General features: G+C 45.4%; 1 protein-coding gene and 1 long non-coding RNA gene across 5 annotated transcripts in view; one reads left to right on the top strand and one right to left on the bottom strand.

Annotated features, from left to right (window-relative positions):
* The first annotated feature begins 3,532 nt into the window (after window positions 1-3,532).
* Window positions 3,533-4,054, top strand: LOC128016102 (uncharacterized). Its single transcript, XR_008184073.1, has 2 exons — window positions 3,533-3,663; window positions 3,925-4,054. It is a non-coding gene; the product is annotated as an uncharacterized LOC128016102 (long non-coding RNA).
* A 2,732-nt stretch (window positions 4,055-6,786) lies between these two features.
* Window positions 6,787-26,189, bottom strand: part of kdm6al (lysine (K)-specific demethylase 6A, like) — a 26,287-nt gene continuing 6,884 nt past the window's right edge. The window contains exons 3-30 of one of the 4 annotated variants that reach the window (XM_052600482.1): window positions 25,876-25,984; window positions 25,733-25,782; window positions 22,846-22,904; window positions 22,594-22,714; window positions 22,137-22,191; window positions 20,737-20,771; window positions 20,400-20,493; window positions 19,942-20,068; window positions 19,754-19,852; window positions 19,188-19,407; window positions 18,776-18,910; window positions 17,430-17,555; window positions 17,268-17,345; window positions 15,622-15,717; window positions 15,251-15,535; window positions 12,538-13,184; window positions 11,865-11,994; window positions 11,676-11,781; window positions 9,745-9,950; window positions 9,587-9,648; window positions 9,441-9,515; window positions 9,052-9,200; window positions 8,851-8,965; window positions 8,546-8,733; window positions 8,317-8,458; window positions 8,116-8,242; window positions 7,871-8,041; window positions 6,787-7,767 (exon numbers count right to left, since the gene is read on the bottom strand). In XM_052600482.1, the coding sequence (XP_052456442.1) occupies window positions 7,738-7,767; window positions 7,871-8,041; window positions 8,116-8,242; window positions 8,317-8,458; window positions 8,546-8,733; window positions 8,851-8,965; window positions 9,052-9,200; window positions 9,441-9,515; window positions 9,587-9,648; window positions 9,745-9,950; window positions 11,676-11,781; window positions 11,865-11,994; window positions 12,538-13,184; window positions 15,251-15,535; window positions 15,622-15,717; window positions 17,268-17,345; window positions 17,430-17,555; window positions 18,776-18,910; window positions 19,188-19,407; window positions 19,754-19,852; window positions 19,942-20,068; window positions 20,400-20,493; window positions 20,737-20,771; window positions 22,137-22,191; window positions 22,594-22,714; window positions 22,846-22,904; window positions 25,733-25,782; window positions 25,876-25,984 (3,837 nt within the window). In that variant the 3' untranslated portion in view covers window positions 6,787-7,737. The remainder of the gene's footprint in view (window positions 7,768-7,870; window positions 8,042-8,115; window positions 8,243-8,316; window positions 8,459-8,545; window positions 8,734-8,850; window positions 8,966-9,051; window positions 9,201-9,440; window positions 9,516-9,586; window positions 9,649-9,744; window positions 9,951-11,675; window positions 11,782-11,864; window positions 11,995-12,537; window positions 13,185-15,250; window positions 15,536-15,621; window positions 15,718-17,267; window positions 17,346-17,429; window positions 17,556-18,775; window positions 18,911-19,187; window positions 19,408-19,753; window positions 19,853-19,941; window positions 20,069-20,399; window positions 20,494-20,736; window positions 20,772-22,136; window positions 22,192-22,593; window positions 22,715-22,845; window positions 22,905-25,732; window positions 25,783-25,875; window positions 25,985-26,189) is intronic. The other 3 variants (XM_052600483.1, XM_052600484.1, XM_052600485.1) reach the window with 3 other exon arrangements.

The following is a 26,189-nucleotide window of genomic DNA, read 5'->3' as shown; positions in this document are numbered from 1 at the left end:
GGAAAATAATCAAACATGTTAGTGTTGACGACTCAGGTAAGAGCCTTTATCTGTGTGTGATATGCATTTACTCTTTATTTCAATAATCTGCATTTACATCACTTCATGAAGTCTTGCTTCCAGAGACAGGAACAGGAAACATTGCAAGAGATCAGATTAATGAGTGGATTAATTGGGCTGAAGATGGACTTGAGTGAGTTCAGGAAAGTGTAACTTCACAATCAGAAACACCGAAGAGCCAGAAATCTGATGATCTGAGAGAAACCAGCTCTGAAATGACTGACCTATATATCGACTATATTGCAATGATGTGAGTATGTGTAAGCAGACTGTGCGCGCGCTGCTGGAGGAGTTTAAACCCGTGTTTCTCTCTAGTTTCAGCAGCAGAAGTTCGAGGAGACGGGCGCGTTCACGTGAACGAAGGTAAGTGTTCATTTAATTCTGTTCGTCGCTCAAATCCACTTCATCTTCTGCACATCATTATTATTCATTAGTAAAAAACAATGACAATATCACGGGCGCGCGAATGATCAAGCAGCTTGATGAAGATTTCTGACGTCACAGTCCTTCAGCGGTTCTGTAGAATCGGAGCGATCGGTGAAACTCGCCGTTAACCGAGAACACGGTCGCGCGTGATGTCTAGTCTCGTGCACTAACTAGATTTTGACATCTACCGCATCTGGACGTTTAGGCGATTGAGAATCAGAGACGTTTAAAACTGATTCAGTGTGAAAAGACATGGTTTTACGGCGTGACCGCGCTTCTTATCAGAACTGAAGGATTTATTAAACCAGCCTCAATTACAGTGTGTCTTCATGCTGAAGGTCTTCATTCTTCACTCAGGTTCTGGTGTTTAAAAGAAAAAAGAAAAAGAAAAAAGTAGTTGCGTCAAATCAGCATCTCATGCCTAATTTTCAGCAGATCCTAGAAACACCTGATCAGATGACCGATGCTTTACTGCAACAGTGATTGCAGAAGTGTGATTATTTCGTCGGCATGGTCAGCTGTTAATGCTGCTTTCTTACTGCAACAATTCAAAAGATGAAAATCAGTTTAAAGCATTCAGTGGCTTCAATCATGGGCGGTTCGTCCGTCTGGGAATGGGTTAATGTGGGGGGGGGGGTCCCCCTCGGTCCGTTCGGTTGGGCCCGGTTCGACCCCACCAGCTGCATTAGGAAAGTGACATAATATGATGACTTGCTGCTTAATTATTATCAGTTATTATTTGTGATCAATTATTACTAATGGTTCTTTATTATCAATAGCCTACTGAAAACTGTTTTTGTTTAATATTTTTGTGGAAACTGATACTTTAACTTTTTCAGGATTATTTAATGAATACAGTGTTAAACAGAATTATTGAAAACATAAATTATTTATAATAAGTTTAAATATCTTTACTGTCACCTAAATCAATTTACTGCAACCTTGTTGAATAAAAACAATAATAATAATAATAAATTAAAAAATTATATATATATATTAGTGCTGGGCTACGATTATTATTTTTAATCGCAATTAATCGCACAATTGTCTGTGATTAATCGCAATTATTCACATTGCTATGCACAAAACTAATAATGCATTCAAAATTAGCATATTGTGCACTTTTCCCATTTAAAAATACTGCTATATAAACAAAAGTGCAATAACATTTGCTTTGCAAACACTTTAAACAAATAAGTCGCTTTTTTACAGCAGTGTTCTTTTTACATAGTAGCAGTTAAAATATTTAATGTAAACTGTAACTTGACAGGTTAAATGGTCACTGCCAGGACATTTACATTTTTATAGGAAATATTTTATAGTTTGTTAAAGAAAAACAAGTTATGCTCAGAATCCTAACATTATAACAGACATCTTCCTGTTAGAGAGCTGCAGGATCGCGGCACCCATCGCAGCAGAGCACGGTGTGGGACAACACTTGATGTGTGGGGAGAGACTCGTGTGTTTGGGATGTGGGAGAATAATTAAGGGTTTGCTCATACTCGAGGATCTTTACCCACAAAGCCTGGTTCGTGAGACTGGTGTGATCGCTGTTATCAGTCCCTGTCTCGGTTGGAAGAGGAGGACAAGAGCGAGGATCAGGTCTAAACAGATCAGTGAGTGTGAGAGCTAACGCTCCGGAGCACAGATCTTCTGATACGAGCTGCATGATGCGTGTAAAGCAATATATTGTGAGAGGGCATGTGTCGCTGCATCCCATACGACTCAAAATAATACAGCACAAAGTTAAACATGATTCACTCGACTGTGCTGAGCAAGCGCTTCTCTGCTGTCGTCACGTGCCATCGGAAACTTCCTATTTACAACTTATCAAGTCTTTATGAGCTGATTATGAGCTTGTTGCGTTCTTTTCTGTTAAAATAACAGTGGTTTGGGAATGTTGGTGCTTAGCCTTAATCATTTAATGTGTCCCATGATTTGTCTGTATTTGTATTCAGATAATAACGTGTTAATTTGCCCAGCCCTAATCTATAGATAGATCGATTAGATTCGAAGATGTCTAGAGCAGAGCATTGTGTCATGGACGGATATCATGTTCCTCTGGAAGAGATGGGTAAAAACTCTTCAAAATTATTTACTATTTGTCTAATACACCAGGAACGCCCAGTTACCAGTAAAGAAGAATACCAGTCATTAATGTTAATAAGAATTTCATAGCATTTTATTTCTGAATTGTGTTATATTTGTATATTAGTTAGTGGTGTTAAAATGGTTCTAATGAGCTTGTTTACGGTGGTCCAGAAAGTCCAGGGACATTTTTAGCCCCAATCCTCGGGACCTAAGTGAAGCAGTTTATCATCATACAAGCAAATCAAATGATTGTTTACGGCTAACAATACAAGCTTTTAATTTGCCTTCACTTGACATAGTGACCACAAAAGGCCACTCCAGACATATTAGTCCACATCTCTGCAAATATATTTAACAAAAACACACCAGACGCTGTCGCCCACACGAGGAGTCATGGGTTTGCAGGAGCCAAGCAGCGTGGCAGGAATTATTCTAGAGTCGTTTCTGTGATGAAGCAGCCATTAGCTGGAAAACACAGGAGACATTTTGTAGACGTTTACAGAAACCACTGAACAGACATAAACTACTTTAACCAGAACTGACTGTAGACGCATGCAGTTACAGCGGACTGAATAACCACCTCAAGTCTCTTATTGCTCTTGTAAAACAGTTTCTAATAAAGTATGAAGGGCATATTGCTGAAAACCTGATGCAGTGAATCAGACGGAGAGTAAGGACTGGAAACGGCTGTTTCTCATGAATCAGCATGCTCTGCTCTGCTTCCTTTATCTGAATAATGTTTTAACTCACTTCTCCTTTATATCAGAGGAGTTTCTCCAGCACATGACATTCCTTTGTTTTCTCAATGAATGAGGCCTCTGACCTTCCCATTGAGAAAAAGCCACGGTAAGCTCCGCCCCTCTGACACGATTGGTCAGAATGAAGAGGCACCGCCCCCCTGAGCTCCCGCCTCTCTTTAAAGGGGTCGGACCGGCAACATGTGACTCGACTACAGCGTGGGAGTAAAACGGTGAAAGAAGAACAGATCGGGAGTGAGGTGAAACTGGAGGAGAGGAACGAAAGAAAGAAAGAAAGAGAAAGAAGGAGATATAATGAAAGCTGAAGAGAGGTTTCTGCTGGACGAATGTGAGTACTGCTATATTTTGCAAAGTCATCATGGTTTTATTGTGCCAGACAGAGACAATCTGACATTACTGAGATGGACAAACAGAGAAACAGGATCAAGTGTGGTGAAGTATTTAATGTAAAGCAGAAGACATTGTGTGAAAACACGAGTGGACTGATAGTGGTCCGCTCTGACGGCAGCCTTTGAAGCAGATTACTCATTAAACTCAAGATGGATGCCGACAAAGACTAACCTTAACCTGCTTCTTCATGCTTTCACAGGATTCCAGACTCCAGACCGGATTCACTGGGAAGAAGAGAAAGAACGTGGAAAACAGGAGGTTTGCAAACAGGTATCTCACGTCACGTTTGATTGTGCAATTGTTTGCCGACTCAAGATAGCAGCGAGGAACAGGTTTAGGGTCAGAGAGAGAAAGAGTGAGAGACACAGGCTGGAAGAACAGAAAGGGAAGAATCCTCTTTTCCATCATCCTGATGGACGAGACAAACCCTTACCCTCCGAAACACTGTGCTTCCACAGCTTCCATCAGCTTCCACATCAGATGTTCACCTGAAGGATCCAGAGAAATGATTCGGCTGTCCCATGAAACTCATGAGTAGTTATGACATGAACTGATGTGCTGCAGTCACACAAGGCTAAACTCTACAATCTACCAACCATTTTAAATTAGCCACAAATTCTCATATATTTATCTTCCATATGGTTTTAATGTGCTCATGTTATTTAAGGGATACCCATAATATCTGGGCTCTTCAGTAAATGTCAGCTAGAGTTAATATTCTCATGTACATGTTGATCAGCGTTCTCTCGACTCTGAGCCTGATCTGTTTCAGAAACTGTACGCAGTGTCTGAGACGTGGTCATTGTGTTTGTCCTTGCTCTGGGTGTCGTGAAGGGAAGCCGAGCGAGAGCATGTGGGTGAAGGGTAACATGCTTTTATGAATGGGCTGCTGGGACGAGCGCTCTGATTGGTCAGACCCACGCCTCTGTGTCTGTAGTGAAATACGACACCCCAGCGTTACCACTGCTGCTCTTATCACCCCTTACAACAAAGCTGTAAGATGCATGTCTACTTCACTGAAAGAGAAGGCTTTTCCTGCCAAGAGTCTTGAAATGCGGTCAGTTCTTGACCCCTGTGCGTCCAGGAACAGCATGGACTGCATCTGAGCTCAAGAGTTGGTCAACAACGGCAGCTGTCACACAATGAGTAGAGAGAGAGAGAGAGACACGGAAGGGAGCGTGTACTCATGTTCACCCCTTTACCTAGAGCTTAAACACTTCCTGTTCTGTCCTCTCACATCTCCAGAGGTCACACGCAGGTCATCATGGAGCGTCCGACTGACCGCATCCTGTATCAGATGACAGACCTACTGATGTGCTAAACATTTAGTGAAGGACAGCAGAGATGACGGCAGCGTCACGCTCACTGACTTCCAGTCCTTTTCCTGCCAAATCATGGAAAACTTGAGTCGTGTGACATCACGGAAACAGGAGAAGCGGAGTGGAAAAAGAGTGTCACACGTCAGTCATGTGACAGAAAGAGAAGGACAGCATGAAGAGGTCAAGCGATCGTCATCACTGATAACTGAACATTACCTGTGCATTTCCCTCTAGGTGCAGCGTGACGTCTCTCAGCCTGCTGCAAACCTGCTGACTCGAGCGGAGCACACACACACACACACACACACACACGAGTCAGCGCTCCTTATCATGGAGCTACCATCCTGTTTAACTTTCCATCGGCGGTCCCTGAACTCTTTCCAGGCCACATCTGCCCCTCACACTCACTTCCAGTCTGTTCCTCGATCAGTTTAATCCACTTGTGTTGGTGCATCACATACGTCTCATGAAGTATTCTCCCTTCAGTGTATCAGTGGGGTCCATGAGATCACGTCAGTTTCTGGTTAACCCAGTCGTCTATCTTCTGTCTAGACCGGAGCAGAGCTGCACGAGGCGTCCATCCTTTGCTCAGTGGTCAGTGTAGGTCCTGTTCTCCTCCAGCAGCTACATCTGGCTACTGGGTCTCTGATGGCGTTCTGTGATCGAGCAACGCTTCACAACACTGCAGCTAAAGCCAGACCCACGGAGGAAAACGAGACTGATGTGGTTTTGAACCTGGCATACAGTGTAGAGATCTGTGTTTGTCAAATTACAGCTACATTGTCTGCTGGGTTTCAGAGCCACTTCATAACGCCGGAGGCTTTTAGTCAGGAAACGTTTAACACCATGTCAGTCTTCAAATGATTCAATAAAGACTAAACATGGTCACTCTGTCTGAGGAGCCATTTGTTAATAAATCCATTTAAAGACAACAATATATGAACAGATCGTTCAGTGTCCATCTGATCGTGCTGCATGTCTTCATTAACAGGTTTCTGCATTGTGTTATCAGCTCACCTGCACAAATATGATACCAGTGTGAACGACACACACACACACCGTTATACACACACCCCATTACACACTCACACACCGTTACACACACACACACACACACTGTTACCAGTGTCAACGACACACTCACACAGTTATACACACACCCCGTTACAGTTACACACCCGCTTACACACATACACACACACACACACAGACGGATGACGGAGTTCTCTTCTTTAGAGGAAGCTCTTTAGCTTCAGCTTTCCATTAAACAACAACACATTGAGAAAAGGACAAATAACGGAAAGAAGAGGCCATTACTGACCACACATCAGAAGAGGAGACTATTCAGAGACAGAGCCTCGATCGAGCGCCTGCTGAACCACAAGACGTCAGGAGGAAGGTCTGCTCCACAGGTGCATTACTCCGAGAGAACGAGGAACATGCAGCACTGAACCAGCAGACACGACTGACCTAAACAATGAGGCCATTAGTAAGTGTTTGAGAGAACGATGAACTTCAACCTTTCTGGAGCTTTCAAACGCTCAATGGCAGCCAACCTCAGGAGTGTAGACACACCAACCACTGTATAGAGTTCAGCAAGGTCCTACCCAACAACAGCAGAAATGCATCTTAAGTTATTGATGGGCCATTGTGTACAATAATGTTATTTTATAAAGATTAAAGAGGAGGCTAAGCCAAGCATTCTCACATATTGGCTCATATTCAATACAAGTGCATGAAAATGTTGACAACTTGTTTAATAACTCATAAAACATTCTTCAAACAATAAAACAACTTTATAGTTTCTGTACAATGCTTACTAAGCGGTTTAATTCTATATAGAAAAATGCAGGAGTAGTTAAATGACCAAACTCCTTCAAATTTAATGGCAGGTACTCTGGGAAAAATAACAGCATTCCATCCACAAATATCTTCAAGCAATAAATATGTATTTATAAATAGTGTAAATGTACATCAGGATTAGAAACAAACGAGGAAGGAGAAAACAGACACTTTATTCCTTACTCTATGTGCAACCCATGTTTCTTTGTGACTTGGCTGTTATGCTTTTTCCTTTTTCTTACCTAAGAAACAAAATATTGACCATGGTGTCAAAAGAACGAGAGACCGCTAAAACAAAAGCAGTAAAAAATGATCACCTAATTTTTCACATTACAAATATTGTTTTTTTGTGTGTTTTTTGTAGATTTTGCCATCCAAAGTCATCGTAAAATCACTATCTAGCATAAAAAGAGTGGGCTAGCTCTCCTCGGTGAAGGCGAACCCTTGAGACACGAGGAAAGAGACGCCAGGTTTCAGCTTGTTACCAAATACAGAACAGCGTCTGGAGTCAGTAGTCTGTACGTGACGATGCCAGCTGGGACACACTATATGTACAAAACCAGCTTCCCACAATATCTTCCCCAGCTGTTGTGATTAATTCCTCACGTGAAGCAGAGGTGAGCGGCCGTTCAGGAAGAGGTGTGTAGACAGGAAGTCCCTCACTAGCGCCCCCCGCAGGCCACAGTCACACGCTGCAGTTTATGAACAGGTTGCATAGACACACAGTCACTTGAGTCGAGGGTCTCGTGCTCTCCGATGGTCACCAGCCACACGAGAGACGAGCACCACGGTCCTGAATATCAGAAATGGTCCTGTAATGTGATATTCTCCACATGTTCGGCGTCTTAATGTCAAGAAGCAGACGAATGCAGAGCAGGAGCCTAAACACAAGTGAGCGCAGAGCGTTATGATTCACACACACACACACACACACGTCTCCATTCAAACGAATATAAAGCATCACTAGATCATGTTGATACTCACTAATGAGAACTGGTCGTAGACCTGCATGAGGTCCTCCATCCTGAACTGCTGCAGCACCACGAACCCGTCGAGGTCACCGCTGGTCTTCCGAGCGCAATCCTGACACTGAACCACGCAGGACTTCCTGGAGTAACTGTCGCTCGTCACAAACAGAAGGTTAAACACCTCCACCTGGAAGAGAGCCGCACAGGAAGGTGATTGAGACGAGAGCGGTCAGTTCTTCTGCTGTAGAGTCCAGCACTCACCTCACAGATGCTGCAGTAATGGGCCGGCTCGTCTCGGCTTCTTCTGTGCCACACCGTCTCCTTCCCAGCAGCCACCAGCGCCTCTTTAATGGTCTGACACTGCTTCAGCGTCCGCAGCAGACAGAACCTGTGAACCACACACAGCTTTGATCATTCGATCCGGATCAGAGACGAGACTTCGGTCGAGGAAACCTCACTCACTTGATCATCTCAAACAGCTTGTGGTCAGACACTTTAATGTTCCTGGCCATGTTCCAGGACAGGTGCACCATGGGAACCATCGATTTGACGCTCTGGAGTTTGTTCCACTCGTAGCGCTCGACGGCTAGCTTGTACTGATACGCTGCAGGAAGCAGAAACACACAGCAATCACACACAAGGCACACACACTGAACATGTGCACACGGGTGGTGTCCTGCTGAGCTCGCACCGGTCAGAGGACCCACGTTCCACCAGATGTTGTTGCACCAGCCGATGGCCTGACCCCAGTGCACCGTCCCCGTGTTCAGCCACACCAGGTCTCCAGGACGCTGGATGAAGCGGTACACCGGCACGTTAGCCTCGTACAGATCCTCCAGATTCGGCCACCACGAGCCCTTCAGGAAGTTGATGTTGTTCCTGTAAGAGAGACACTTGTTTATTATCAAACAGACGAGATTTAAGATCCGTTACGTGATTTAACGAATCATTCAGGAGAGCCGGTCAGCTCTGAAGCGACTCACAAACGTCACGTACTTCTCACAGAACTCGCTCATCACGCCCCAGTACGGCTCCGGCACGGCAAACCACTCGCAGTCGCCCGGCCCGATGTTGATGTTGACGGCACAGAAGTTATTGTGCTCCTGATGACCTGAACACGAACAGAGAGATCATGTGACCTGCTGCAGATTCACTTCACTGCGCTTCTGAAGCGTCACGATAACAGCAGCGTCTCACCTGGAGTCCTGCTGCCCGGGACTTTCATGAAGAGCTGGACCGTGTTCATACCCAGAATGCTGTGTCCCACGTGACTCAGCAGGTTCCCAGCAGACACCACACGAGCGAACGCAGGCAGTTTACTCAGTTCCTGCAGCTGCAGCTTCCACCTGCAGGGGGCAGCACAGTCAGACGCACACACACACACACACACACACACACACACTGAGCTGCAGATGTGCTAGCTAACCTCATGACACAGCAGCTTAAACTGCATTCAGAGACACATTAAACTCAAAAACTGGTCTTGTTATTTGTTCTGAGCTTGAAATCCCTGCGTGCTAATACAAACAAACACTCACTTTCTCAATATACATAAAGTGCAATAAGGAAAATACATGAAGACTCACTTCTTTTCATCAGAGACATCAATGTTAGTCCCAAACTTGACTTGTCTGAACGGACCTTTCCTCCTCCTGGAAACACTGACAGAAGAGAAGAGTGAGCGCAGGATTACGTCTGCGCAGCTAAAGCATGTGACACACGTGACACTCACGCTTCTGATGATGTCATCTCAGAGTCTGACAGCTCTTTCTGGCCCTTCTTCTCATTCTCTTCCTGAAAGCACACAAACACAGCAGGTGGATATGCAGAATCCCTTCGCTAAAGCTAATGAACTCTGATGAGGTGTGAGCGGGTGTTTGTGTGTCTCACCCGCAGAGACTCCTGGAAGGACGCGGCCTGGTACTGAGCGTATTTGGCGATGGTGGTGTAGGATCGGATGCTCTCGCAGCGCCACTGCTTCCTCTGACCGCTGGCGTCCCAGTTCTCATCGGCCGGCTGACACAGCTGCGTCCGCACCTCCACCAGCTGCTCCGGGTTCGCCTCCACTAGAGTCTTGGTGGAGAACAGGCCCAGATCTACAGACACAGACATGATCCGAGATCTACAAGAGTCTCAACCACAGCGATCAGAAACCTGCCTTTCTCACAGGATTCATGCTTGTGTTTCATATATGACACGACTCACAGGAAACACAGACTTGCCAACAGTTTAATTTGCTTAGCACACTTCCAAATGTGCTCCACTATGACAGTACTTGACCCGAAACAGAAAACTGACCATTCTATGCCTGCAGAAACACGTTTAAGACATATGGGATAAAATAATCTTGTTTTGTGCTAAAAATTTAAATCTGAAGTCAAGCTTGTGTAGCGAGAATAGCTTGCATTCATACAATATAGAGCACCTAATAACTGATCTGATAATGGGACACACACACTCTCTCTCTCTCTGATTTGATAATGTGACACACACACGCACACGCGCGCACGCACACACACACACACACTCTCTCTCTCTCTCTCTCTCTCTCTCTCTCTCTGATTTGATAATGTGACACACACACACACGCGCGCACGCACACACACACACACACTCTCTCTCTCTCTCTCTCTCTCTCTCTCTCTCTGATTTGATAATGTGACACACACACACACGCGCGCACGCACACACACACACACACTCTCTCTCTCTCTCTCTCTGATTTGATAATGTGACACACACACTCTCTCTCTCTCTCTCTCTCTGATTTGATAATGTGACACACACACACACACTCTCTCTCTCTCTCTCTCTCTGATTTGATAATGTGACACACACACACACACTCTCTCTCTCTGATTCGATAATGTGACACACACACACTCTCTCTCTCTGATTTGATAATGTGACGGACCATGTTCAACAGAGAGAAGTGTCAAACCCTCTTGAGGTTGGTGACGGCTCTATAATACGAGCACGAGCTGTAAATCAGAGAACTCTGCACTTCATCCAGAAACAGAACAAACGTCCTTGACTTCTGTGCAACAATGGAGAGAAAACTTTCCATCGGTTTTATAGTTGCCATGGAAACTGCAGAGAAATGTGTGACTCCCACAAAAATTCACATCTGGCCTTATGTGTGTGTGTGTGATTATGTGTGTAAGTGATTATGTGTGTGTGCGCGTGTGTAAGTGATTATGTGTGTAAGTGATTATGTGTGTGTGTGTGTGTGTGTGTAAGTGATTATGTGTGTGTGTGTGTGTGTGTAAGTGATTATGTGTGTGTGTGTGTGTGTGTGTGTGTAAGTGATTGTGTGTGTGTGTGTGTGTAAGTGATTGTGTGTGTGTGTGTGTGTGTAAGTGATTGTGTGTAAGTGATTGTGTGTGTGTGTGTAAGTGATTGTGTGTGTGTGTGTGTGTGTGTGTGTAAGTGATTGTGTGTGTGTGTGTAAGTGATTGTGTGTGTGTGTGTGTGTGTGTGTGTAAGTGATTGTGTGTGTGTGTGTAAGTGATTGTGTGTGTGTGTGTGTGTGTGTGTGTGTGTAAGTGATTGTGTGTGTGTGTGTAAGTGATTGTGTGTGTGTGTGTGTGTGTGTGTGTGTGTAAGTGATTGTGTGTGTGTGTGTGTGTGTGTGTAAGTGATTGTGTGTGTGTGTGTGTAAGTGATTGTGTGTGTGTGTGTGTGTGTGTGTGTGTGTAAGTGATTGTGTGTGTGTGTGTGTGTGTAAGTGATTGTGTGTGTGTGTGTGTGTGTAAGTGATTGTGTGTGTGTGTGTGTGTGTGTGTGTAAGGGATTGTGTGTGTGTGTGTGTGCGCTCTCACCCAGTTTGAGGGCTCCGGCCAGGCCGCGGATGACGGTGACAGGGTTGGATGGATTGGTGCAGAACTGGTGCAGCGGCGGGAAGAACGCGTCTCTCTTATTCTCCAGCTGAAACAGGAACACACACACGACTGCATTAGACCTGTATCACATACACACACGGTTAATGTTTCCATGCATGCAGCGCTCACGTAGATGCTCGGCGTCGGAGGGTTGAGCTTGTCTTTATCCAGCGGCGGTGACGGAGGAGGAGGAAGTTTCGGCGGTGGACACTTGTTCAGCAGGACACTGCTGCTCGACAGACCGTTCTTACGCAGATTCCTGTCAATAAACATCACATTAGACATGAAGAAATATATGTTTTTACGCAGAGGACAAGTTTTAAAAATTAAAGTTTAAAATTCTGCTTGCATTTCTTTTTTTTTGTTGCACAAGCACAATGTGATACTTAAGCACTTAAAATATATTAAAATATAATGTATGAAATGTCTGTCAGTTTGTGTTTCTGTGTCCTTTTTCCTGCAGCGGTGGAAGAACTCGCTTTTAGCTCCGAGTTTATTATTTTCTTTTCAAACCGTTCGGCTCAAGCAGGAACATGCTGTGTAACTCGCTGTGCTAACAGTATTAACAACAATCCTAAACGAATGTAAAGAGCATGTTTGGTGTGCAGTTATGTTAGATCTGCACCCAGACCTTTAACCAATCAGCAGCATGTACAGGTTTGTCTGTGCGTCTGCGGTGTGTAAAGTGGATTCTGAACGGCATTAAACACAATCGTGTCGAGACCAATCAAATGGTAGCAGTAAAACAACATGCGCCGCCACTAGAGGGGGATAGTTCAGTCCACGGGGGGGTTAAGTGTACCTGCAGGCTTTCAGGACATCAGCTGAGGTGGGGTAAATGGAGACGGTGGAGGACGAGTGTGAGGGTTTGAGATCGGAGGATGTTTTGATGCACAGCTCCGGCGGACTCTGAGAGTCTGAACACGCTCCCCCCCCGCTCCCGTTAACGGTGACGGCGGAGCCTGGCTTGTTAAGGCTGGCCGTGGGCTCCGTGGAGCGGGGTGACGGTGACGAGGTGGACAGGGCGGAGGCAGGAGAAGAGGCGCTGGAGCTGCCTGGAGCCGGGTGGACGTGGTTCACCCTGGAGCTCACAGCTGGACTCTCCTTGACCTCCTGATCAGCGGAGAGCTGCGGATTGTCTGTGGAAGGAGCTGCCGGAGAACCGGACGTGGAAGTGGGCGTGCGGTCAGGACTGTGGTGGTTGGCGGCAGTGGAACCGTTGGCCTGCAGGGCGGCGCTGTCTTTGGTCGGGGCGGTGCTGTGGGGCGCACCTGAGGTAGATTGAGAGGAGGGGGGAGGGGGGGACAGATGATTGACAGCGGGCTCCGTTGGGGTCGTGGCTGAATGTCCGACCTGATTGTGAGGGCCGCCGTCGGCCGAACCGCTGGAAGAGAGAGTCCGGTCTCCATTAGGACCTGCCCAATGTGAACCCTGACCTTTCTGAAGCCCCTGAATCGGGAGGAAATACAAAAGTAAGAGTCAAAGTCAAATCCCCTTTGTGTCTACCACACTTTATACAATACAGATCGTGTCAGAGCTGCTTCACAGAAATAAACAGGAAAATGACAGAATCAATGGAAACTCAAGGAAAATAATGTGATCAGATGATTTGCTAATGATCCTCTCATGAGCCCCTTTCACACTGCCATTCCGGCAAATACAGGGGTAAAGTGTTCCTGTAATTGTTCCCTGGTCGCTAGATTTGGCACTTTCACACTGCCAGTGATGACCCGGTATATGTGCGTGCTTTCACACACAACCCCTGAAGATCCCGTAACGACACGTGACATCAGCGCGTGACGTGTAATGTACGAGTCGACAACGCTTGGCACGTTATACTTTAACTGAAGCAAGCAAACGATCTCTGCGTCAGCGCGGAAAGTGAGGAACTAACTGATCTCTGCTTCATTACAGTTTGCACATATGTTTTCGTCGCGAATGTTGATCTTCCTTCAAAACAGCCGGTAAAAGAGTCGCGCGATAACGCGCGTCATCACTTCGATACCGAATTAGATCTGGCTTTTGTTCACACAGCGCTCGTTCCGGATCGATTACCGCAATGTTACTATGTCCCCGACCCGGGTTCGATTCGGTAATCAATTCCGGGACGTGGTTGCTTTCACACAGAAGGCGACCAGGCAATGTTACGGGAATATTGCGGGTCCGACGTGCAGTGTGAAAGGGGCTATAGAGGTCTCTTGCTTTAAGAGGAAAGTCATGTGAGGCACAGCTAAACATGGAAGTGAAAGGGTCAAAGGCTTGTGTTTGAGGAAAACAATGATATAATGGAATCACTTTTCAGATCACAAAGCAGATGCAGATGAGTGCATTATTAAGCCGTTTCTGGACTTGTATTGGGCGATACGCTCATTTTTAAAAGTCATATCTCAGGCCCAGATATATTATCATGCAAGGGGGGGGGGGTTCTGTACTTGTCATAGGTTATTATTAGGGATGCACGATAATATCGGCACAACATCGGTATCGGCCGATAAAAGCTTAAAATGACCATCATCGGTATGGGCCGATATGAATATTTCTGCCGATGAGCCAAACCGATATTCTCCAAGTGAAATAATTGACCTGTTTTTCAGATGTGAATGTCTGTCTACATTTGTAAAATAATAAATTTATGGTAGAATCAATACAGAAGAGATACATGGATTTCTCTTCAGTAAAATTAAAGTTTAAATATATCAGTATATATTTGTAAATATATCAGTATATATTTGTATATATATCGATATCGGTCAAAATTATTTAGAAAATATCGGCATATCGAATATCGGCCAAAATCCAATATTGTGCATCCCTAGTTATTATATAGTATTTTATATATCTATATAGTATTTTAAACAACGCAGGTCCATGCGAGAGACAGCCTATGAGAGCACAAATAATCAAAATAATATTTCATACATACTCATAATATAACATGTTGAATATAAAAATGTTTAAAACGGCTAGTTCATGTATTTGGAGGACGTTAAATTTCCCACCACAGAAACATGAATGAGATGCGTTCTTACATGAGCTCCGTTAGTGAGGATCATAAGTGCAATGAAATACTGTTCATCAGCAGATGATGTTCGACTCCTTCACTGTCCACAGGCTCTAATCTCATTTGCAAGTGTGTGTGTGTGCGCGTGTGTGTGTGTGTGTGTGTGTGTGTGTGCGCGTGTGAAGTGAGATGCTGAAGTGAAATAGCAAAGCAATTTGATAATAGCCAAATTATAATAGGCCGTCTAAGAGGAATCATAATAATTGAACACATTAATAAGGGAATGAGCCTAAGATCTTCTTGACAAAGACATCTGCTCTCGTGGATCACAGCACAACACTCGAGAGCTCGAGACCGGCTTCATTCAGACACATGTTTAACTGTGTCTCTGACTCTCGGAGCAGATCATGATCTCTGAAAGGTGTGAACAACCCGAACGAGGCGGGGGCATGAATACAGGTTATTTCTATTCTGTCAAACTCAGTTTAGAGTACATTACTCAGCAGAAGCGGACCTGAGCGGAGTTGAGATGCTGGCTCTTCCTGGTGTCTCCTGGGCTTGTGCAGTTGTGAGGTAGTGTGTTGGGATGCAGGTAAGGCACGTCTCCGTTCGCTCTGGCTCCCGGCGTGTGATTATTGCCGACTGAAGAGGGCTGTGGGCCGGAGCGGGGACCAGGAGGAAGCGGCCCGTTGGACAACGTCTGAGCGATGCAAGCCGAGCCGCGAGGAACAGCGTGAGCGGGCAGTGAAGGGCCGTTGGGGAGCGTGGGTCGTGTTTGCCCAGAAGAGTTTGGCCTCATCTGCAGGTCAAAATTACAACCAGCTGTAAATTTAGGAAGTCAAACACACGGCTTGTAATCACAGTGTCACCGCAGTCTTGATGTACCTGGTGCACGGCGGACAGCTGAGCCTCCGTCTGCTCCAACACCTGCAGCTGAAGCGGATTCAGACTCGACCGGTTCGCTCGCAACTGCTCCAGCAACTGAGCAGAACAACACAATGACCAGCCGATTAAACCCATCATTAACATTTAAATACACATACCATGACTTCAATACCAGTTCCTTAACTCTTTCGACACCAATTTTATTAAATCAGTTTTAATAAGATTTAGGGCCGGTACTGTAACGCGTTAATTGGTGCAACAGTTTATGTTGAACTCTTTATTGTTTTGGCCAAGGTTATTGAGAGTTGGGCTTAGTATGTTATGGCCTCTGAAGCAACAGAGAGATGTTTTCTAATAGTCAGTGTTTCCAATGTTCTGAATGTAATTGACAGTATCGTGTTTTACTTAAAAAACTCTTTACAGAAGGTTCCAGCACCTATAAGCTTCCTGAATTTCTGAAATGTACTTTTTCTAAATTGTTTCTAAATATGCTATTGTTACACTTCATGGCAAAAATTGCACTGGTCTGCTAGACTTGGCTGAACAAAAATAAACAATATTTTGTTGCTTAAACTTTCAGTCATTATTCAATGGTATACTATAAATCCATGTGAAAAAAAAATACTTCTCACTGTTCTCAGGTCAAATATTTATATACGATTAAAATGCGATTAATTTCGATTAATTAATTACAAAGCCTCTAATTAATTAGATTAAGTTTTTTTAATCGAGTCACGGCCCTAATAAGATAATATATATTTTTATGAATGTTTTTATTGACTCAGACTCGTCACAATGGAACTCGCTAATCAGTGCAAACCATTTGAATCTTTTAGGCTTCGTTTACACTGATGGGTTTCATTTTAAAACACAGATTAGAATCATAATTTTTATTCATTTTCCACTGATTTACTGACGAGCAGCGTTTTCTCTGATTGATTCGTTGCTCATCTGTCAATCATATATCACAGGTTCATGACCCGCCCAGCTCTGTACATAAGAAACCCAGAAACTACATTTCTACAGAAAACATGAAGCTAATAAACACAACATTACAACAGCAGAAGATCTGAATGTGATTTTCATGAGATCCTATTTTCATTATACAGTGTTTACAAGAGAAATGCTACACAGGTGTAGCGATTAGCTTGATTTAAAAGGCTACAAATAATATACTTCAGCAATATTATATAACCAAAACCCTAATTAGATCACAATCGGAAGTCATTACAAACACTCACTGATGCTTTAAAATGAGTTCTGAGTAAAAGCGAAGCATGAATCTTGTGTAGCATGATGCTAGTGTGTATGAAGGGTCACGTATGTTAGTTTTGGTATGTTTTTGGTCATCTAGTGTGGATAGAGATCTTTTCTGAAATGCCAGTATGGATGAGGATTGTTTTTAGTGTAAACAAAGCCTAAAGTATCAAACTCGATACCAGCCCTATTAAAACCACTGACAATGATCTTCAGTGTTCACAATAAAGGTCATCTACCCAAAACAGCTCAATAATGCTCATGATGTGACATCAGAAGGTCAGCTTCAGAGTCTGAGCCAGCCAATCACAACACACCTGAGCCGGCCAATCAGAGTCTCCAGGCAGTAATGAAGCTCAGGACTCATGGTGAGGTGTTGATGCTCTCACCTGCAGCTTCTGAGGAGACAGGATACAGCTCGGCGTCGGAGGATGTGCTGAACTGTGTGTCCAAGACTCTGCAGAACTCTGAGGAGAGGAGACACACAGATGCGTTTATTACTGCGGTCACTACATCAGCCGCGTGCTGACCGGAGGAAGAGCAGCACACACCTTGGCAGGGCTGGCGGTCCTCTTCCTCTTGGCTGGACTGGACTGACCATCAGCCTGATCCAGCGGACTGACGTGGGGGGGCAGAGACTGACCGGAGCCTGATGACCCGGGCTGAGCTTTACACGCCTGAGAGAGACGTGAAGAGACAGAACATCTACACCAGTGAAGAGAGAGATGACACTAACACGAAGCGTGATCAATCTGCTCATCTTTAACATCTCTCTGTACAAGCAGCGGTCAGCTGAGGAACAGAGCTGCGATATAAACCGTGATATACAACCTTTACACGCTTGAGCGCTTTACCTGAGGCCTTCTAAAGCTCGTCTGTTCAGATCATATTCAGTTGAAAAGTGTATCCACAGAACCGTTAACAAAGCCCTGTGTTTATGAGCCATTTTGTGTCGTTCAGAGAATAAAACACGTAAAGTGATTCTGATCAAAAAAAGTTTGGTATAACTGGATTAAACTACACGCAGAGCATCGTTTCAATAATACAGATATCAGGTCAATAAACATGGATACAGCTCTGACTGTTTTGTCATCTTCCTAAACGGTTTAAGAAAAAATTTGAAAGCTTTTAAAGTTACATCACCTAACAATCTGAAGAGGATCCATTCCTCAGTTCATAATTTATTGGTCAAAACATGTAAGAATCTGAGCTGTTGGTGGCGCTAGAGGACGAGACTGACCTTCCAGACGCTGTCTATCGATGAACACAACCTCTTAACACACACACACACACACACACACACACACCACCTGTGCTGAAGACCTGGCTGATATAAGAGCTGTTAGCACATGTCCCGCTGCCCCCCAAAACAAGAACAACAAATGAACAGAGAAAAGATGCAGAAACATAAAACATTTATTATGAGCGAGAGCTTCAGTATCAATGAGAGAAACACGTCTCATTGTACTGAGTCATGAACACACACACACACACACACACACACACTAGGAACTACTCCAGCCGGACTGTGTCAGTGTTTGAGGAACTAGAGGCACATGAGTCCAGCACAAACACACCTCTGGGTGAAAACAGCAGGACGAGGCGCTCGAACCTTCAGCCAACTGGAGCACATGTTTGACCCAGGAGTGTGTTTGTGTGGAGCTACACTACTGAAGCGCTGAAGAAACCACGCTACTGTTCGCTCGCTGTCGAAAACACATGCTTTACAGAAGGACTCCCAAAACACTTCCAATACCCACACAGACATGTTCAGCTTAACCCTTACTGTGCAGCAACGAGCAGGAGCGTGGTTTCACCAGCTGTGTGTGTGTGTGTGTGTGTGTGCAGGGGCACTCTAAGGGTCAGAGGTCAAGCGTGTGTGTCTATCTGGTCTCACCTGCTGGCCTGTGCTCTGGACACCCTGTCTGGACGTTAGCTCTGCTGGGATTGGGAGGCTCCAGGCTTCCTCAATACTAGGAAGCATTTTACTTTTACTCTGTAGACTATTGTGTTGGAGGTTACAGAACTGAGCCTAGGATGAAAACGCGTGAGAAAGACATGTAAACAGCCATCTGAGGAGCTGCGGAGGAACAGTTCAAACACAGAGCAGTGCGGCCTGATGTTAAACCAGTCTAGATTTAGGGAGGCCTTCTAGCTCCAGAGACTCACGCACACACACCAGGAATGAGGTGAAAGAAATCTGACTGAGACACAAATAACTGAAGATATTCAGAACAAATGCAACAGGTAGGGTGACCCACAGACAGAGGAGCGCACGGCTCGTCAGGACAGGTGTGTGTGGCTCTCACCTGCAGGTATTTGATGCGTGCCGCCAGCGCAGGTGTGTTGCTGCAGGTTCTGCTGCGCGTGGCGTTGACGTAGCACTTGATGGCGTCCTGCGGCTGGTTGCAGGACTCGTAGAGCGTGCCCAGGTCCATCCAGGCGGCGGCGTGACTGTGATCCAGCTGCACAGCACAGATATACGCCTGCAGAGCGTCCATGGGCTGGTTCTGCTGCTGGTACAGCACTCTGCCAGAGCAAACACACACACACACACACACACACACACGTCACCGTTCAGCATCCAGCGCAATTAAAACTCAAGAACCATTTTAAAAGAACAGCAAACTCTTTATAATCCACCAGATGTGATGCGTTGAGAAACACAGCAGAACATGTTCAGAGAACAGTGACTTAAATTAGTCTCCGATCCTCACAGATGGAGTAAAGCACACCAAACTCTCAGCTGGAGACACGTGCCACATATAAACCACGACTGCAAGAGCTGTTCATCTTCAGAAGCGTCTCGAGGGCTAGTAATGATGCCCGAAGACTGATCGTGTGTGAGTGTCTGCAGGTTTAGACGGATACGCACCCGATGGAGCACCACGTGTCTGCGCTGGCCTCTGATTTATCGATGGACTGTCTGTATGAGACGAATGCATCCTGGACCTTCCCAATACTGGAGTAGCACCTGCACAGACAAACAAACCTCATGTGTGTAAGAGCATGTGTCACAGCCGCCCGGGAGAACACGCGTGTGCAGACAGACGTGTGACTGACCTGCCGAGGAAGTACCAGGACTGACCCGAGCTCGGATCGGCTTCCAGGGATTTCTGGAGACACTGGATGGCGTAGCTGTCTTTATTAGCTTTATCTCCCAGCTGCTCGACCGTATGATGCATCCAGCCTGACAGACACAGACACTTCAGACAGAACGAACCACATACGGCTCATCTCCACAGACTCGTTCCTCTAACCAGAGTTCAGTGGGGCATCTACAACCACATGTTTTTGTTAAAGCAGTTTGAGTTCACAAGCAAACGACCTTCTCGACTCGTGGGTGAATGAACTGCTGGTCATGCGTCACAGAAGACTGTGCTCCAGATAAACAGCTCTGAGGATCGTTTTGTCAGGCCCTTCCTGCATCGGTCAAGCTCCCAGATTTACATGATCAAACACTTGTTCCAGACGTCACAGAAGCGGTCTGTGGATATTAGGAGGCTCGTGTGTGTTCTTACCCAGCTGCTGTAGGGTGACCGCCTTCACCTGCGCAGGTAAGTCCTCCGTCTGCAGGAGACTCTCGTACGCCTCTTTAGCTGCGCGGTATCTCTTCTGTGACGGGACACAAGCAGACAGGACCTTCATCAGTGACCGTGAACACCACGCCGAGTCTCTGACATCTACACACACTCAAACAACACTCGACTCGACACATGTTTCCGGTCATGTGACACCCCTCTCCCGTTGCTATGGTAACACGAGCCGAACACGATCTCATGCTTGACCATCAGTTACAAGCAGAACTGAGTCATGTGTGCGGTCAGCGCAAGAAAGAGACTTTAATAGAGGACTCACCTGAATCTCGTATAGATGCGCGATGTGGAACTGAACTACAAACAAACAGAGACAGAGACAACAATCAGCAGCACATTCAGAACAGAACATCTTCTATTAGAATGATTCTGATGGAGACGATCGTGAGAAACATCTTCCTTTGACCAGTGAATGACACGCAGGTGAGACGGCTCTAATGCCCCTGGACGAGCGTGTGTGTGTGAGAGTGTGTGAGAGAGAGAGTGTGTGTGTGAGAGAGAGAGAGAGAGAGTGTGTGTGTGTGTGTAGCCCCTTTCACACTGCCATTCTGGCAAAAACAGGGGTAAAGTGTTCCTGTAATTGTTCCCTGGTCGCTAGATTTGGCACTTTCACACTGCCAGTGATGACCCGGTATATGTGCGTGCTTTCACACACAACCCTTGAAGATCCCGTAACGACACGTGACATCAGCGCGTGACGTATAATGTACGAGTCGACAACGCTAGGCACGTTATACTTTAACTGAAGCAAGCAAACGATCTCTGCGTCAGCGCGGAAAGTGAGGAACTAACTGATCTCTGCTTCATTACAGTTTGCACATATGTTTTCATCACGAATGTTGATCTTCCTTCAAAACAGCCGGAAAAAGAGTCGCGCGATAACGCGCGTCATCACTTCGATACCGAATTAGATCTGGCTTTTGTTCACACAGCGCTCGTTCCGGATCGATTACCGTAATGTTACTAGGTCCCCGACCCGGGTTCAATTCGGTAATCAATTCCGGGACGTGGTTGCTTTCACACAGAAGGCGACCAGGCAATGTTACGGGAATATTGTGGGTCCGACGTGCAGTGTGAAAGGGGCTTGTGTGAGAGAGAGAGAGTGTGTGTGAGAGAGAGAGAGTGTGTGTGTGAGAGAGAGTGTGTGTGTGTGTGTGTGAGTGAGAGAGAGAGAGTGTGTGTGAGAGAGACAGAGAAAGTGTGTGTGTGTGTGTGTGTGTGAGAGAGAGAGAGAGAGAGAGAGAGAGAGAAAGTGTGTGTGTGTGTGTGTGTGTGTGTGAGAGAGAAAGTGTATGTGTGTATGAGAGAGAGAATCACAACTATGTCAGCAGCTGATGCTATTGGTGTTTCCAAGGCAACCAGTCACAGGAAATAAGAGCAAAACGAAGTGATGATGTGAAGTCATCTGTGGGGTTTTTAGGAGACAATGGTTTGTCTGATCACAGTAAACAGCAGCACTTTCTCCTAAATATGGGACACACTTCACTTTCACTTTTCAACACTACTACTATTAATAATAATAATAATAATAATAATAATTCTAAGCGCATGTGTCCTATAACTGATGGCAGTATCTACTCAGTGTCTCCACGTGACGTGTGTGTGTGTGTGTGTGTGTGTGTGTGTAACGTGACATCATCTGGAGAAGTGTGCTGTACTTACTCTCAGCTTTGGATGAAGAGCAGTGATTGGAGTCGATGAGCGCCAGCTGAAAGTGCTGCGGACACACAGGAGACGAGCAGATCATTACCAGACTCACATCCTAACCTCTGATGAACACATGACAACAGTAAAGAGCGCTTACGCTGCAGTTCATCAGCCCAAAACAAAGAGTGTAGTAAAAACACACATCCAGCAAACTGAGCTACTTCTGATGAAGCTTCAGCTCAAGACGACAGTCAAAGCACATCCCACATTAACAGGAACGACATGAGACAGAAACAACAAAACTTCATCTAATAGTAAATGTCTCCTGTAAAGCGTAACGGTGTTTAGATTAACAGCAGATGTCCTCCGTCTAAGAGAGATGTCAGAGATCACATCAGGTGACAGACTGAAGATAAGAGTTTATAGATGCTTCCATGTAGATCACAGAAACACACAGAGGCTCGTGTCGTACCTTTAGGCTGGACTCGTAGTCCGTGTTGACTTTGAACATCAGGCCGAGACGCAGATGGATCTCTTTAGCGCGAGAGAAGCTGGGGTCGATGTACAGCACTTCCTGAAACGCCTTGATCGCCCTGAGACCAAACACAACACTCGTCAAACACCCCCCGACACCATTCTGAGCTCGTTAACCTCGTCACACGAGCAGCTAAACGAGAACGACAGCGGTGTGTTTCTCCAGACCAGCTCGTGTGCGGACACTCACCACTGAAACGCATTGTAATGGAAGTACACCATCCCGAGGCCGTACAGGAAGTTAGCATTCTGCAGGAAGAGATTCAGAGCAAACATCATCAGACGTCCACATCAGACCGAGAGAACACCCGATTAAACACACGCCAAAACCCCAAAAATTTTGGGACACAAAATTATCACACTATTTCAAACTGTGTTTAGAGTTATTTCTTAATTGTCAAACACTTTTTCTATTCATTTTACCTTAACGAAACAAATCTCTTATAAAACGAATGTGTTAGTTTCTGCGTGTTTTAATGAGTGAGAGTTTGAGATGATGAGACAGGTGTGTGTTCGTCTCTTCAGCGCAGTGCTGCAATATTAGCATCACTTGAGCTTCTGAGCTTGAGTTAATGTCACATCTACATTTAAGTTCAGTATCAAAAACAGCAAGATCTAAACATCGTAAAACCTCATTTTTATATGAAGAGATATTATTCTTCTGACTGTTTGTGTTTTATTAAAATTAACCCTTGGTTTTCCACAGCAGCAATGTGTATTTAGATCATGAAAACCAGTTAAAACCACATTCAGGACCACAATACCACGGTAGAAATCTAACTATGCTTTCTAAATAACTATGAAAAACAGGAGTCTAATTATTTTTGTAATGCACAAAAAGCTTAGCTTACTCACAAAAAATACTGTAATTATATTCTAATACTCCTTTACCAGTTAATACACGTCTACATTAATAATATAAAACATGATGAATCTCTCTCACAATACCACGGTGAAGTTAGTGTCACTACAGTAAATGAGCTACATCACGGATTCATAGATTTAACTTCCTTCTGCTTTTGGTGCATAAACATAATTTATCAAACATTTATCCAACTATTGCTATAGTTTTATCAAAAAAAATTGTTTAAATCGCAATAATTATCATTCTCGCCCAGCCCTAATCAACACACACACACACTGTCTCACACACACACACACACACACACAGTCTCTCACACACAGACACAGTCTCGCGCACACACACACAGTCTCGCGCACACACACACACACCGTCTCACACACACAAACACACCGTCTCGCACACACACACAGTCTCACATACACACACACAAGCAGTCTCACACACACACACACACACACACACACACACACACACAGTCTCACACACACACACAGTCTCACACACACACAGTCTCACACACACACAGTCTCACACACACACAGTCTCACACACACACAGTCTCACATACACACAGTCTCACATACACACACACACCGTCTCGCACACACACACACACACCGTCTCACACACACAAACACACCGTCTCTCACACACACACACAGTCTCACATACACACACACACACCGTCTCGCACACACACACAGTCTCACATACACACACACAAGCAGTCTCTCACACACACACACACACACAGTCTCACACACACACACACAGTCTCACATACACACACAGTCTCACACACACACAGTCTCACATACACACACAGTCTCACATACACACACACACCGTCTCGCACACACACACACACACACACAGTCTCACACACACACACACACAGTCTCACACACACACACACACACAGTCTCACACACACACACACACAGTCTCACACACACACACACAGTCTCTCGCACACAGACACAGTCTCGCGCACACACACACAGTCTCTCGCACACAGACACAGTCTCGCGCACACACACACAGTCTCGCGCACACACACACACACCGTCTCACACACACAAACACACCGTCTCTCACACACACACACAGTCTCACATACACACACACACACCGTCTCGCACACACACACAGTCTCACATACACACACACAAGCAGTCTCACACACACACACACAGTCTCACATACACACACACAAGCAGTCTCACACACACACACACACACACAGTCTCACATACACACACACACACACACACACACACAGTCTCACACACACACACAGTCTCACATACACACACCGTCTCGCACACACACACACACACCGTCTCGCACACACACACACACACAATCTCTCACACACACACACACACAGTCTCTCACACACAGTCTCTCACACACACACACAGTCTCGCGCACACACACACACACCGTCTCTCACACACACACACACAGTCTCACATACACACACAGTCTCACACACACACAGTCTCACACACACACAGTCTCACATACACACACAGTCTCACATACACACACAGTCTCACATACACACACACACCGTCTCGCACACACACACACACACACACACAGTCTCACACAAACACACACACAGTCTCTCACACACACAGTCTCTCACACACACACACACACAGTCTCTCACACACACACAGTCTCGCGCACACACACACACACACACCGTCTCTCACATACACACACACACTCACACACACACAGTCTCACACACACACAGTCTCACATACACACACAGTCTCACATACACACACAGTCTCACATACACACACACACCGTCTCGCACACACACACACACACACAGTCTCACACACACACACACACAGTCTCTCACACACAGTCTGTCACACACACACACAGTCTCGCGCACACACACACACACCGTCTCTCACACACACACACAGTCTCACATACACACACACACAGTCTCACACACACACACACACACACACACACATACACACTCACTATTACATCACCAAACCGATATGGAAGCTGAACTTACATTTAACTCTTCTTCCTCCAATCTCTGAGTTCACTCTTCTGTTCTTATGATGCACACACTAACTAAACTAATCAGGCTGAGCACAGGACCTGAGTGAGGACCACATCAGTGTGCTGTCACACACACACACACACACACACGGTTGTTTGAACTGCTCACCTTCCAGTAGTCTGATTGTAAACTGTAGTAGCGCTGGTACGCTGATAACGCTGTAACACAAGAGAAGACAGAGTTAGGGTGCGCTCCTCAGAGCTTGTGTGGATGGGTTCAGAGCACGAGGCGTGTGAAGCGCTCCTCCGCACCTTTCGGATAATCCTCCAGTAAGAGATTGAAGTGACCCAGCTGGCAGAAGAACTCGGGATCCACTTTTCCTTCTGCTTTCAGGATGAGAGACTCGTAGCAGCGCACGGCCTGTGTGACGAACACAACCAGAGTTTACATCTCACACACCAGAGAAATTAATAAAACAATTATAAATACATCATTCTTCTACAAGAACAAGAGTAGTGGGACAGTTAAGTCTTCCGAGCACCTAAACAGACAGACGCTTATGTTCTCATCAGAAGAGACGTCAGTAAAACAAGATAACAGACACTTTAGACTAACGGTCTTAAAT

This window comes from Carassius gibelio, chromosome A6 (assembly GCF_023724105.1).
Source record: "Carassius gibelio isolate Cgi1373 ecotype wild population from Czech Republic chromosome A6, carGib1.2-hapl.c, whole genome shotgun sequence".
Lineage (NCBI taxonomy): Eukaryota > Metazoa > Chordata > Actinopteri > Cypriniformes > Cyprinidae > Carassius > Carassius gibelio.
The sequence above is the reverse complement of the archived record's forward strand: the minus strand, read 5'-3'. Positions and strand labels throughout refer to the sequence as shown.